This window comes from Strix aluco, chromosome 2, assembly GCF_031877795.1.
Source record: "Strix aluco isolate bStrAlu1 chromosome 2, bStrAlu1.hap1, whole genome shotgun sequence".
Lineage (NCBI taxonomy): Eukaryota > Metazoa > Chordata > Aves > Strigiformes > Strigidae > Strix > Strix aluco.
Window position 1 is genome coordinate 71,052,586 of NC_133932.1, and position 13,352 is coordinate 71,065,937.

General features: G+C 44.5%; 1 protein-coding gene across 1 annotated transcript; it reads right to left on the reverse strand.

Moving 5' to 3' along the window:
• Nucleotides 1–12: 12 nt before the first annotated feature.
• On the reverse strand, nt 13–10,584 carry PROZ (protein Z, vitamin K dependent plasma glycoprotein). The gene is made up of 8 exons (XM_074815242.1): nt 10,469–10,584; nt 8,695–8,858; nt 7,568–7,592; nt 4,522–4,635; nt 3,054–3,185; nt 1,731–1,816; nt 1,528–1,651; nt 13–1,002 (listed from the first exon to the last, which is right to left on the reverse strand). The coding sequence occupies exons 1-8, from the start codon at nt 10,533–10,535 to the stop codon at nt 491–493; spliced, it is 1,224 nt and encodes a 407-aa protein (XP_074671343.1). The 5' UTR covers nt 10,536–10,584; the 3' UTR covers nt 13–490.
• Nucleotides 10,585–13,352: the final 2,768 nt, after the last annotated feature.

Consider the following 13,352-nt stretch of genomic DNA (forward strand, 5'->3'; position numbering starts at 1 on the left):
AGGTACCATGTATGAGGGGAAACATTTTTTTAGTGTGATGAGAGTGTCAAGTCCTACATCAACACAGGCATTTAAAGGCTTGGAGTTCCTCTGGTCTTCATAAGTTTTACTGGTATGGATGCTGAAATAAGAATATGAATTTGCTGAATCAAACCTCAGGGTAACAAGAATTAAAAATACTCATTTTCTTCTAGCAACATTTAAAATCCCAGAAAAACAGCTTGAGTTTTAGGATGAACAGTTCTAGGAAACTTTAAAGTTCAGTCAGTTTTTAGTAAAATAACTAGATTTTTACTGCATCATGACTTTCACTGAACTGTCAGCAGAAGGAAAGACAAACAGGCTTTTCTTTATGAATTTGAGTTACGTTGTTGCAACTTCCATTGCTGCAAATCATGATAGAGTCAAATGGGTGTACTGCCTGCATCCAGATGTTTCCTTGCAGTGATGGGTAGGGGTTTGGTGCTGGAGGGTTGGTTGTGTTTGTGTCTTATTTCATTTTCTGTTTAAACCATATCATATACCTTGCGGTGTTAGTGAATAGAAGTGTTTCCCAGTCAGTGTCTTCTAGCGGCCAAGATCCCAGGATACCAGTCAGAAACCAAGTGCCCTTATAGTCAGTAGCTAAAAAGCTTCCTCCAGCCAGTTGTTTGTCTACGGGCTCCTGAAGGTGTCCACAAAACTGCCTGTTTGTGAGGCTTGTGTTGAGTATTTGTTTGCAGTCCTCAGCGGGAAGGTATGAAACCTGCATCTCCTCACCTTGAAGTTCATCACCTCCCATTCTCCAGCCACTGACTGTACCAGCCAGTTTTGGTATTAAAATGTGTTCTGCAAAGTCTCTTTCAGGGATGCATACAGGAAGTTGGTGGTTATTGCACTCAACATGTTCTTGGAGTTGTAGTAGCGCAATGTTGTTCTCACCAGTGTCTTCATCATACCGGATATGTATGTGCTTCTCACTAACTTGCATTATCTTCTCAGTTCCACTTGTTCCATTAGGCCCTGTGAAGCAATGACATTTCACTGCCCTTAGGAATAATTTACCAGAGACCTGAAAACTGCATGCAAACTGACAACTGCCTAGTCATGCTGACAAATATGTGCAACAGAGAAACTAAAGGCGCTCTTCCTGAAACCACTGCAGTAAAGGTAAACTAGGAATGATACATACATATCGACAGACTTTTAATGCTGTATAGAAGCATGCATCATTTCAGAGGGAAACAAGAGAAGTGAATTTTGGCATGAAACAAAAACCACTTCTAAATCCACCTGGCTTAGCTTATCCCTAGGTGCTGAGTTCTGAATTGCGTTCAAGAGGCAGTTGTCTCCCTACTTGGCTTGTAGGGGGGTATAGAGCAGCTGTAGTACTAGCCCGAAATACTTAGATGCTTAAATGAAATGACAGCAGATTTGTTTCCTTTAACAATATTTTTATGCAGCAAAAATTTTAGTAAGCTTTTTTTAAAATTAGCTTGTCAATTCTAAAATGTGCTGCAACAAGAGAAAATGTGTTTGATCACCTACCAGCACCAACTCTGATTTCAAAATGGCTGTGCAGAAGGGCACACTCTGCTGTTGTCAATACAAAGTTACTTTTTAGCAGCACTCCTCCACAGAAGCCCTTCCCTTCTGAGTTTAGCAGCAGGACCTAAGAAAATGCAGAGAGAAGACAGAGATCACTGTCCATGTGAGGTTGAGCGATGGGTTTCATGAATTGCTAGAAATACCTGCCAAGGAAATCGCTCATCACGTTTCTTCCTGGTATCACTTATCAGATTATCACTGTCTTGAAGTCTGCCACATGCACATTGATCTAGCAAATGAATTAAAAAAAAATCAAAACCTCATGCTGTATCATTTCAAGACAGCTAATACTTGCAAATACCTTATTGCTTCTACTTTGACTTTGGGGTTTTGTTTTTGCACCAAGGAAAAAGAGAAGGACAATTTCTCAGCTGGTGAAAACTGAAATGATTTGCTTGGCATCTGCTTAGTGATGGCGCTGAACATTTTGGGTCATTGCATTAGGCTTGTGGTGACCAGATTTCAGTGTGTCTGGAACTAATGAAATGAGGCTTCCTCTCCAGCCAACCATCAGCACAGCTTCCTTCCTCATCCTTGTATCCTGTATCCGAATTGCACCAAATACCTGATAGCTGTGGCCCAATCTGGACAAGGAAAACCCTGGGTTTTGCTCGTTAAAGCTGTTACTCTGGGGATGTGCATGCCTTTCAGTTCTGATTCAAACAGCACGTGTGCCTTTCCAATGGATCCCTTGGTTATCTGCATTTATCACGCTTCCTGTTCACCTTGCGGCATGGTCTTGGGTCACACAGGCTGGATTCTGTTCGGGAGAAGCTAAACCAGAAGACACCCTCCAGGAGCACACATGATGTGCTCTCATAGCTAATGGGTGCTTAGTCCACAGGGCTGAACTAGAGCTAATCTGAAGTAAAGCCCACCTGATGTGCACTGAGTGTGGACATCAAGCCTTCATCACCAAAAGCGTGGGTCTACAGCTCAACTTGCTAGTATAGACAAGGGCCCAAGTATACTACCGTGTTTTTAGTAGACCTAGTTTATAAGGGGATGAGATTGAATGAGATACGTAGTATGAGATTGAAAAAATGAAGAGGGCTACTGCTTCAAACTAATTAATATGGCAACAAATGTTGCCCTTTGTTTATCAGACCATCAGGTGCCTGACCAGAATCAGTTGAATCTCATTCCCAAACAGGTCTTCAGCGGAGTTACTCTTTGCTGAGCATAGGAGTGGAAAATCTGGCCCAGTGAGTGATTTGTAGGATGATGCAAGTTCTCTCTGCAGACCTGTGTTTAAATGTTCAGATCAAGTATCACATCCTTTACCACTGCTCTGGCGTCTCGGGTTGTGGTCCCTAGATTCCTCCTTTTTCTGCCCATTTTTGAAGGTCAGTAATATTCTTACGGCTTGAGTCTCCAAGCAGGCTGATGGCATCTGGATATCAGATGGTGGCCTGCCCACCCCAGCGCTGAGCATGTGCCCCCTGGACTTCCATGCTCACACCTACCTAACGCGATGCACTGTTTTTTGTCCTTCCCGAGCTCATAGCCGTCAGCACAGGAACAACGGTAGGAATTAGTTCCTGGGTAGCAGAAGTGGTGACATCCTTCCTTTGCGTGGTGGTGACATTCATTTTTAGCTAAACAGAACAAGTGGAGGAAAAGCATTGGAAACAGTTCAGCTGGAGTATTCTTGTATAGAGTCCTCTTTACTAAGCATTTTATCCTTACTCGCTTTGTGTGGAGGTTGGTAGGGACTCTGACTTGGTAGTATTCCCAGCACATTGTTTTTCCCCTTGTTAAGCAGAAACTGGAGACAGCTGAGTCTCTGCAGCATCCACAGACTCGTTGCAAACTGTGCTCATGCAGCACCTCCCTGCACCAGACTGTCTGTAGCTCTGAGTTTTGGGGAGCGTTAGCCAAGGGTCAAACAAGGACTTCCATGTGAACCCATGGAAGGTTGCCATGGGTTTTCTTTCTGCTCTCTTAAACAAAACACTAAGTATCTGCATCTGGGGGCACTGTTGCACATGTTAAGAAGGCAGGTGTTGCTTGAGGAAGAAGACCAAAGCTTTCTGGTTTTCAGCAAAAACAAATGTATCACTCTTATGTGTTACACTTGTACTAAGAAAATTAACAGCTGCCAAAGATAAAAAGAAAAGGATTATTAGTCACCTTTGAAACGTAGTCACTCACCTTTCCATAGCTGAGCAAACACTTCAGCACAAAGCAACAGGAGGATCAGCCATTTTATGGTGCATCTAGCTCACAGGTGGAGAAGCAGCAAAAATCCTCACCTAACCTGGCTCTCTAAGGCTCAGGCAGATCCAGTTCCCAGCACTGGTCCAAGCCTTGTCACCTTCTGTGCTCCCCCAGGAACTGATCACAGTCACAACCCTTATACAGAAAATGACCCTGCCTTGCAGCAGCCAGGGCGTCTCCCACCCCAGGGGACCTCCGAGCCAGCAGAAGTACTGACGTAAAGGCTGGAAAGTAGAACCTGGCACATCTAAAAATGTAGGGCCCGACCCGGGGTGTTTCACATGCCAGAAAGTGACCGTTTTGCTTTACGCCTTTTACACTTCCACTGAAAATGGTTTGTTTTCTGGAGTTGCTCTGTCCTGAGGGACTGTCTTGTGGGTGTGTGTGGCCTCAGAGGTGGCTGGGACGCCACCCCGGCAGCGCAGCCCTGGTTCTTCAGGACAAGCAGCCAGGGAGCACAGATGGCAGTGGCAGGGCTGCCTTTGGAGCCCACCTGGGAGGGGAACTTGCTGCAGTCCTTTTGCTGTGCCCCTGGAGAAGGGAAGCTCAAGTGGAAGAGGCAGCCTGCATAACCTCAGGATGCCATAATTTTTCAGTAGACAGGTAGCACACATCACCATTCTCTGCCAAGAACTAAAATATGATAACTGGCTGTAATGGGAGAGCTGCTACGACAGGAGGAGGTAGGGCTTCTCAGAAGGGGGGATGTCTTACCAAAAGCACAGTTCTCTCCCTCATAGCCCTCAGCACAGGTGCAGGTGTAGCCACGAATGCTGTCCTCGCACACGCCATTGTGCTGGCAGGGGCTGGAAGAACACCTCCTGCCACCTGAAGAAATGCCACAGGAGAGGGATGAGTCACCACCGCTGCTGACCTGAATTATGCAGCCCCCTTCCTGGCACGTGAGCCACTTGGAGAAGCATTGGGAAAAGCAGTTTGGAAGAAAATGGGCTGTGTCTCACCAAACTGCTCCTCAGGATTAATTTTAGCTCCGCGGGGGTAATTTTAGACTCTGCTTCCAGAGGCAGTCCCATAGCCCCTGGCAGGGAGGCTGGGGAGTGCCCAGGGGCAGAGCCTGCTTCTGGAGGATGGATGCTCTGCTTCAGGGAAAAGCACTGACTTACAGTTCATGAGCTCATTATGAATGTGATGTAAGAAAGACTGGTGTTTTAGGTCTTCTGTCACTAGATAAAAAAAGCTGGCATCAAAATTATACAGCAAGCAACATCAAAATAGGAGGAAATCTGGCTTTTACACATCTGTACAATTATTATACAGCAGCTCAGACGCTAGCAAGCTTAGTCTTTCTGATGAAACCAGAGGATGTCCTCACTACAGGTGAAGCACCAGGCAGAGCTGCCAGTTTTCCCTCAAGCTGCTCACTGGAAAGACTCCAAAAGAGTTTGGAAATGTTCTCCATTTAACAACTGCTTATTGTAGACATGAGCGATCAGGGAGCAAGCCAGAAAAGCCCAACATGGGACATGCGCTCCAACATTTCTAAAATTTGAGACTTCATCAGAGAGGTTAACTTCAGTCAGTGGGCTGCTGCAATTGATATCAGGGATGGAAAGGTGAAAACTCTGTCTGGTATGGGGAAAAAACCCCCAACGACCATCCGCTCAGGCTATGGACATGTGTGTCTTTTAGCTTTAACAGTACTTAAGTACTGGCTTAAAGCAGTTACCACCTGCGGTCAGGTGCCGTCAGCATACCCTGGCACAATTTAGGTCTCCTGGGAGGGTTTCTGGGTGGGTTGGGGCCGGGGGGGGTGTCATCAGCACAGCTGAGCAGGCAGAATTGAGGAGTGAGGACCTCCAGCAGCAGTGGTGGGTAGCTGGAACTAGGGAAGGGCTGCACCTACAGCCTGAAGCAAGTTAGATGGTTTTAAGCCTCTGAAATGCATTCTCAAATATAGGTAAGGAAGTCTCAAAAAATGTCTGGGGTCAGGTGAGGTTCTGTAAGACTGGGAAAAAAGTAAACCTAGTGCCTAGCTTTGTTAAAGGAGGAAAGAGAAGATTCAATGAATTATAGAGAAATCGGCATGATTTCTGTTACTGGAAAGCTGCTGGAATGATTAAACTGTAAGCACCCAGCAAAATAAGAAGGTGGTTAGTAACAACCAACATGTATTTTTCAAGATCAAATAATCCAAACCAATTAAATCTAATTGTATTATAGGATAAGGGACCTAGTGGGGAATCAGTGAACATCATAGAATAGAAATGTCTCAGATGACGTTGTCATTAAGTGAGCTAGGAAAACAGACTACTATAAGGCATGCACAAAACTGTTTGGAAAATGATGTTTAAAGAGAGGTTATCAACAGCTAAGTTTATACTGTTAATAAAAGGCAGTCAGGGACAAGCGTGGCCTCAGGTCAAGTGCCCTGACTGCGTACATCCATGCTAGAGCAAGATGCCGCAACATCAGCTTTGAGTTGAAGAGCCCAAAGTGGAGCAGTATGAAACAGAGCCAAAGGGTGAGCCAGCAGCTAGGTGGGCACTCGGCCTTTCTCCCCATCCGTCTTTTATTCACAATGCAGATTTACTCACTGTACCCTGGACTATGGAGGGAGAGCAACACACATGCCAGAGGTCTAGAAAATGAGACTTTGGAAGACAGGATGCAAAAATGGGGTTGTTTAGTGAGGAAGAAAGAAGTCATGGAGATGTGAGGCAACACTCTTCAAAATGTTAGAAAAGATATCACAAAGAAGGAAATACATACTGCTATTCTGTAGGAAGAAGATAAGACATAATGGCTTTTAATTACAGCAAGGAGCCACCCCTGAGGCCGAAGCCAATAATGCATCCTGACTGTGGCTACATTTGTTTGGATGGATCATTCTCAACTGGTTGCCCTTCTCTCTTCATAGACTAGAGAGGAAGCCTGCATGACATGCTTAGTACAAACATCCAGTGACTGAAATTAGAAGTTAATCCCACCCTCACAGAAGTAATGGAAGGCCAGGTACTTAGCATCATTCTTCATAACATTTATATCACTGATGGGATTCTTCTATGTAATGGTTCCCTGGACTTAGTGTTTTAGTGGCTTCTGCAGAAAAGTAATACTAACTGCTCTTTTTGCCACCTCTTTATCCACTGTTTAAACCTAAGATTAGAAATTAATAGAAGCTAAGTTAAAAACAAGAGAAAAATTTAGGATGACGCATGCAGAAAAGAGATGGGGGGAATAAGGCATAGTCACTGCAAGTGCCCCAGGCTCCTTGTTCAAGAGACATCTAGTTACATCAGTCCCTCAGCTTTTACAGATAAATTTCTTGCCTTGAAGGCTGCCAAGGAATGAGTGCCAGCTTCCAGAGTTTGCAGACAGCCCAGTAGCTTTTAACACCTATTAATCTCCCCCAGGTTTAAGTGTTAGGTTTGTATTTGGGAGGTTTTGCTGGTAAAGCTGTGCTGCTCTATTGTTATCAGCAAAGCAGACTTTCTCAGGTCCCAGCTTGTTTTCAGAACAGCCTTAAGTTCAGGAAAAGAAATAGCCTATTTACTATGAAAACAGCTACTCACCTTCAATTTTTATTTGCTTTGCAGTCTTACATGTTTTTCCTATTTATTACTTTTTTAGAACTTTCATATCAACACTTTTCCTCCTGCTTTACTACAAACATGACAAAGAGCAACTGGGTGTTTCTTGTAGGATAAACTGCTAAAGCCTCCCAGAAAGCATTGGACTGAATCATAGTGCTCACAGTGCGACACCTCTATGAAGGAGAGAAATCAAGAGGCCAGCTTACCATAGTAGACATCCCAAAACATTTTCTGGGAAAAAAAAAAAAAAAAGGGAAAGAAGATTTTATTCTCATATAATTTTCCATAAATATTTTGATAAAACAAAAACATTTTATGAGTGAATATATACTATGGTTTAACATTTACACAGTTGCACAACTGCAAATTCTGCCCTACCAGCAAAATTTGAATGAGATGGGAGGGGGTTTGCATCCTGCTTATTTTATTGTTTCTTAAGAAGCTATAAAGGAAAAGAAACACTTTTCAGAGAAGAGAGAAACAGCTGAATCCTTTAGCAATATGTCTTCCTGGAAAAACTGGCTGGCCATTGTCCCTCTGGCGTGCAGCGCCCTGGGAAGTGACCCTGTCCTGTCCTGTCCCATCCCATCCCGTCCCGTCCCATCCCGTCCTGCTTGTCCCCCAGGAGGTGCTGCTGGAGGCAGAGGGGACAGCAGAGAGTGGAGCTGCAGATCACTAACACTAGTGACCACCTTCATGTGCCTTGCTTTTCCCTGGGTACACACTGCCAGCTCTGCCACTGCCTTCCCCAAAGGGACACCTCTCCCCACTCCCTGTACTTCCCCTCCATCAACTTTCCCCAAAGCACCTGGACTACCCACCAGCAGCCTGCCAGCTGTTTCCTCTGCTTTCCCTGCAAATGCAATCTCCGGCCAGATTCCCATTAAAGAGCACGTCATCTGGCTGTATGTGTCAGGAGGGCTTCTTGTACAAGGGGACATGCAGCTGCTGATCAAGTGAGCCTCTTCCTATGGGTCCCACTACTCGCTGGTGCGTTGCTTTCCTCCATCCCAACACCCTCTTGCCCCTCCTGGTTCCTAAGGGATGCTGAAGCTGTGTGTGTGGTCAGGATGGGACAACAGCCACATACTTTTGCAATATAAGGTGCAGGACATATAATTTTCAGGATGGGACTTTAAAAGTGTCAGAGCTGACCTCTGCATTTCCATTCTGACCGCTGAAGACACCTGCTTTCTACCTGCTGAGGTGGAAAGTACAAAGATTTCACATGGAGAGAAACCCAAGCAAATGAAGAAGGCTGTGGAGCTGTATTTGATAGTAAAGGACCAAGATAGTAATTTTTATTTTGCACACAGGAAAACAAAATACTTACGAGCATTTCATCATTTTCAAATACTTCTCTTGCTTCTTCCTGTGTACATCTCTCTTCAAGGCATTCCCTTTCCAAACTGCCTTGGAGGACCTCCTCCAAAAGTAAGGAGCTGGCACGCCGCTGTCTCTTGATAACATTGTTTGCGTCATCAGCTGATATAAACACTGGAATGTTGTATGACAAAGCGCTAATATAAGTACTTAGATTCATTTCCTTATATACCTTTACCTCCTTTTTTTAAAGAGAAAACCTTTTGGCTGGTTCAGGATTTCAGTCACATTAAACTTACCTATGGAAGGAGCCCTACTTTCTTAGCCCCAACTCAGCCGAGGAGTCATGACCTTTCAGTTTTGGGGAGTGCCTGCCTTGCTCCCAAGAAGGGAGAATTTGAAGCCCTTCCCTACACATTTTTTTCCTGCACGGAACACACAGAGCAACGTTGCTGTGGCACAGCCAGGGAAAGGGGAAAGTATTATCATAAAGACAGAGGCTATTTTATAAGACTGCATGGGGCTTTCAGACTCATCAGTAGAACTGAAAATGATTTGTATTCATTTATGATGATGGGTCCAAACTGATGGCCTTCGGTCTTAGTTCACAGGGATTTTTTTGCTGAGAGGCAAAACCATGACGTGGCTGAGTTCTCGATCAAATCTCTCTTAAGGAGAATACATCAAAGCTACCCCTCAGCAATTCTCAAAGTTAAGAGAGCTGTATCATATACCATCCTTTATGTGGAAGACACCATAATTTTTTTGATTTGAGTAAAGAGGAAGAGAGATCAAAGACATGAGAGTTGTCAGACCTAAAACTCCTCTTTGCAATGATGCCCGCAACAAAAACCACCTGCCAGCCAGACGGCTGGTGCCGTGCTAGAGACGGTTGCCTTTGACATTAAATGGTATGTGGCTGTGTGTGTCAGTGCGTGTTTGTCAGTTCTGCTGTGCTTGGAAAGTAAACCCATTGGGTCAGTGACTGGTTTTGGGGGTTTTTTTTGTATTTTATACAGTGTTTGGGGCTCAGTACTGCTAGGCTGTCAATCAATAATATTAGGATTAGAAAAAGTGACAGCAATAACAAAATTGTTTTGAAACTGCATGCAAATCCTTAGTTATGCTTTTTGAAGGATATCCGATAAGCAACAGGCTTGCATGTGATATCAAAAAAGAAAAAAGAAAAATCTTCATGGCTGTGTTTTGCATTTTAAAGTGTTGTCTGACACCCCAGTGCACATTTCTGCTGTGTGGTGGTTCCGATGCATCCAGCATGACTGGCAGTGCACTTCTGCGGCTGCCAGGGCCTTTTTGACCTTTTTAAGCAGTCACCATCTTTTTCGTCCTTGCCCAGCTGCTCCTTATTTTTGACAAGCCATGGAGGATTGATACAGAAACATAAATTTCTTCAAGCTGTAAGAAGCATGCATCTCAGCCTCTTTCATAGGACTCTTATTTTTATTTCATCAGCAACTAGGAATATAAAACAAAATTTTCTTTAATATCTGGGGCACTTTTTAAGAATTATATAAAAGACAAAATATTATCCTGGTGTAAATGATGGTACTTCAAAATTACATTGCCTCAGCAACCTACTGCGGTTTTTACTTAACTATATGAAAAAAACAGGAGAAATGTAAGGAAAATAAGGAACAGACAGTTTTCAGTGATGTCACCCTATGCTACAAAGTAAACACAGCACAAGGTAAAAAATTACTGGTGGTTTTAGAGGAGCAGTAATACAAATCAGAATTAAAGCCACAACAAAACAAAGGCCATACCTGTCTGCTCTGTCTGAAGGAAAAGGGCAGAGAGAAGAAACAGTATTGTCCAAAAGCACCTGGTCATTGTTACCCTCTGAGCCTAGTGGTAGCCTGCCTGCATTCCTGCAGCTCTTGGGGGAAAAGGCTACATGAGAGATGTTGAAGTTTAAAGTCCAGCTGCTCATGAGAAAACAAAACCTCTAAGGGCAAAGCCCCAATGTCAACAGATGAAAAAAAAAACTCAAAAAAAATCCACTGCTTAGTGGTGCAACAGTGCCCCTTCTCTTAGTGCACTGGCTGAAGGTTCGCAGGTTTGCCATCTCTGCTGAGAGCTGCACCAAGATTTGGGTATTCCTCTCACCCCCCAGCCTTCACTTACTGTAACACAAAACGGGGAGAGGTGAACAGTATGAACATTTCTTTGTACTGTATCAAAGCACAATCTGGATGGTGACTACAGGGATCAGTTTTGCGGTGTGGCATTTTCATACACTGTCCCCACAAAACATTTGCCAAGGCTTAGCTGCGTTGGTCAAATCCCATCAGCTTTTGGAGCAACCAAGAAACCAAGCGTGGGATTTCCCCTATAGCAATGTATGTGAATAGATATGGCATTTTTTGTTTTCACTGTTAGATTTATATTGCCCAGACATGAAGGAGAACATGGAAAACTCTTCCTGACCTCAGGATCCTGGTCACACAGACACGTGGACACTCACAGACACACAGAGTCTGTGAAAGGAGGTGTAAGTACGGAGGGGACCGGAGCACCTCTGCGGGATACTGTGCCATTCACCCAGCAGCTGGAGTAGCCCTCCTGCCTGGCCCAGGATGAGAGGAAGGATAAACCCATCGGTGTGCAATGGCAGTGGTGCTGCAGGGAGTTTTTTGGCTCCCAGCACAGACAGGTGCCTGGGAAGAGCAGGAAATCATTTCTACAGTCAGAGCAACAACCGGTAAGAGCAAAAGGGGGGGGTTTATCTGAGTTAGAAACTTAGAGACCATTCTGAATTTTCATGTCATAAATACCCAACTATTATTTGAGCATGCAGTTCTTTTAACAAAGTATAATTGATCTGAGCATTCATGGGTAAATCTCAAGTAAAACTTCATTTCCCATCAATTGCAGCTTTTAAAACAAGCTTCAGTGAGTACCAAGGCAGGTGAGTGAAGTAGATCACATGCCTCACCAAGACCAGGCCCTGCCAACCCAGGGCTGATGTTACAGCTCACATCACGGACCCTAATGCCTTCAGCAAATAATTAACCTCTGCATTAAAACTGCGTTGTGGGAGGGTTTTCCTGCACAGTCTCTGCAGGGATGTTCCAGAAGTTCACTTGGAGTTAAAACCCTTCTAATAACAAGTTTGATTTTATTCACAGCCAGTTCATAACCTTACATATTTATTTTTTCCTCCTTATTATTTCTGTAGAAGTAATTAATATAGCCTCCCACCCTCTTTAGTTAACTGTGTGTCGAGATTTCTTTAGTAAATGAACTCTCTGTACTCTCCTCAGTCCCCTGAGGTCATCAAACCCCATTGTACCTGTTCCAGATGGGGGTTTCTTGGCCAGAGAAAGGGGGGCTCTTGCCAGTGGTCATATCTGATGTGTGTGGGGTGGGGGGCTCAGCCAGCACCTTGTGTGCCCAGGAGCTGCTGTGGAGACTCACCTCGCCCTCCTCGCCTTGCACGGTGGTGGCTGCGTTGCTTTTCTGTACTCCTCTGGCACCTGGCAGTGGGGCTGCTGCTGTAGTCCCTCTCTGGCCTGTGACTACTTGCCTTTACCTTCCCATGATAATGAATATCGCCCCGTGCATACACAGTACAGCAAATCTGGCTCCCTTCGGCATGAAAAATATGTCACCACTTGATGTCAGCACAGGACTTTGCAGAACCCAGCACATAAAAGTGGATCTGCAGACTTTTTTTTTTTTTTAAAACAAGGTGCTTACATTTTGCAAACCTATGTCAATTAAGAATGCTTGTAGGTATAAAGTAGTTATTCAAATTAGGTTAATATTTACTACACAGAGCTTCAGAAGCTGTATTCTCACCAGATCTTAGTTTACGTGGTCATTTTTTTCTTACTGTGTGTTTTTTTAAAAAAAGTATTCCTTGACTGAGCAGCTGTGTCCTTGGGAATGGGCCACTGTGTACTCAAGTACATTATGGCACTGACTTTGCTTTTTCTGCATTGATATCAATGCAACAGGCTTTACATTTTAATTTTCATATTACTATGGAAAATTGCATGAAGAGAGGGTTTTAAAAGGGCAGGCCTTTCCTCACATCTTTCTTTATGGAAAGTTACTGGGATTTCTTTTTCCATTCTTCTAATTACCACTGTGAGCACATGGAGACGTGTTTCATTAAGGAGTTCCACACCCTATTTCCTGTAGCCTTAATTAAGGATTGACTCCTGCTTTAAGGGTTACTGTTTCCAGTGTGAAGCCTGCACGCAATGGCAGATATGAAATCTGCAGTTCCTCAGGATGGAGTAACTGAGTTGGTCCTGCTTTAGCAACTGGTTCCCATGGAAGTTCATGAGAAGCCAGGGGAAGCGGGTTTGCAGACCGGCTGCCTGGGCAGTGATGGGGCGGTGATGGGGCAGTGATGGGGACATGCCAATGCCACCCACTTCATGCTGTGAGCCCTGGCTGGCCGTCAGCCCTGCTGCAGCGGGAGCGGCTGAGGACAGCTGTCCTGAGCAACTCTTGTCACATGTTTTCTGGAAATGCACACCTCAGCTAGCGAGAGGGGACAGCAATTATTTTCCAGAAAACATCACCCCCGCACTAAGCAAATGATGCAAGCTGGTGGCTGGGCTTGCAGCCATATCCCTCCCTGGGGCTGTCCTCCCACTGAGCAGCACACAGGCACAGCAGTTAGTTGTGTGTCAT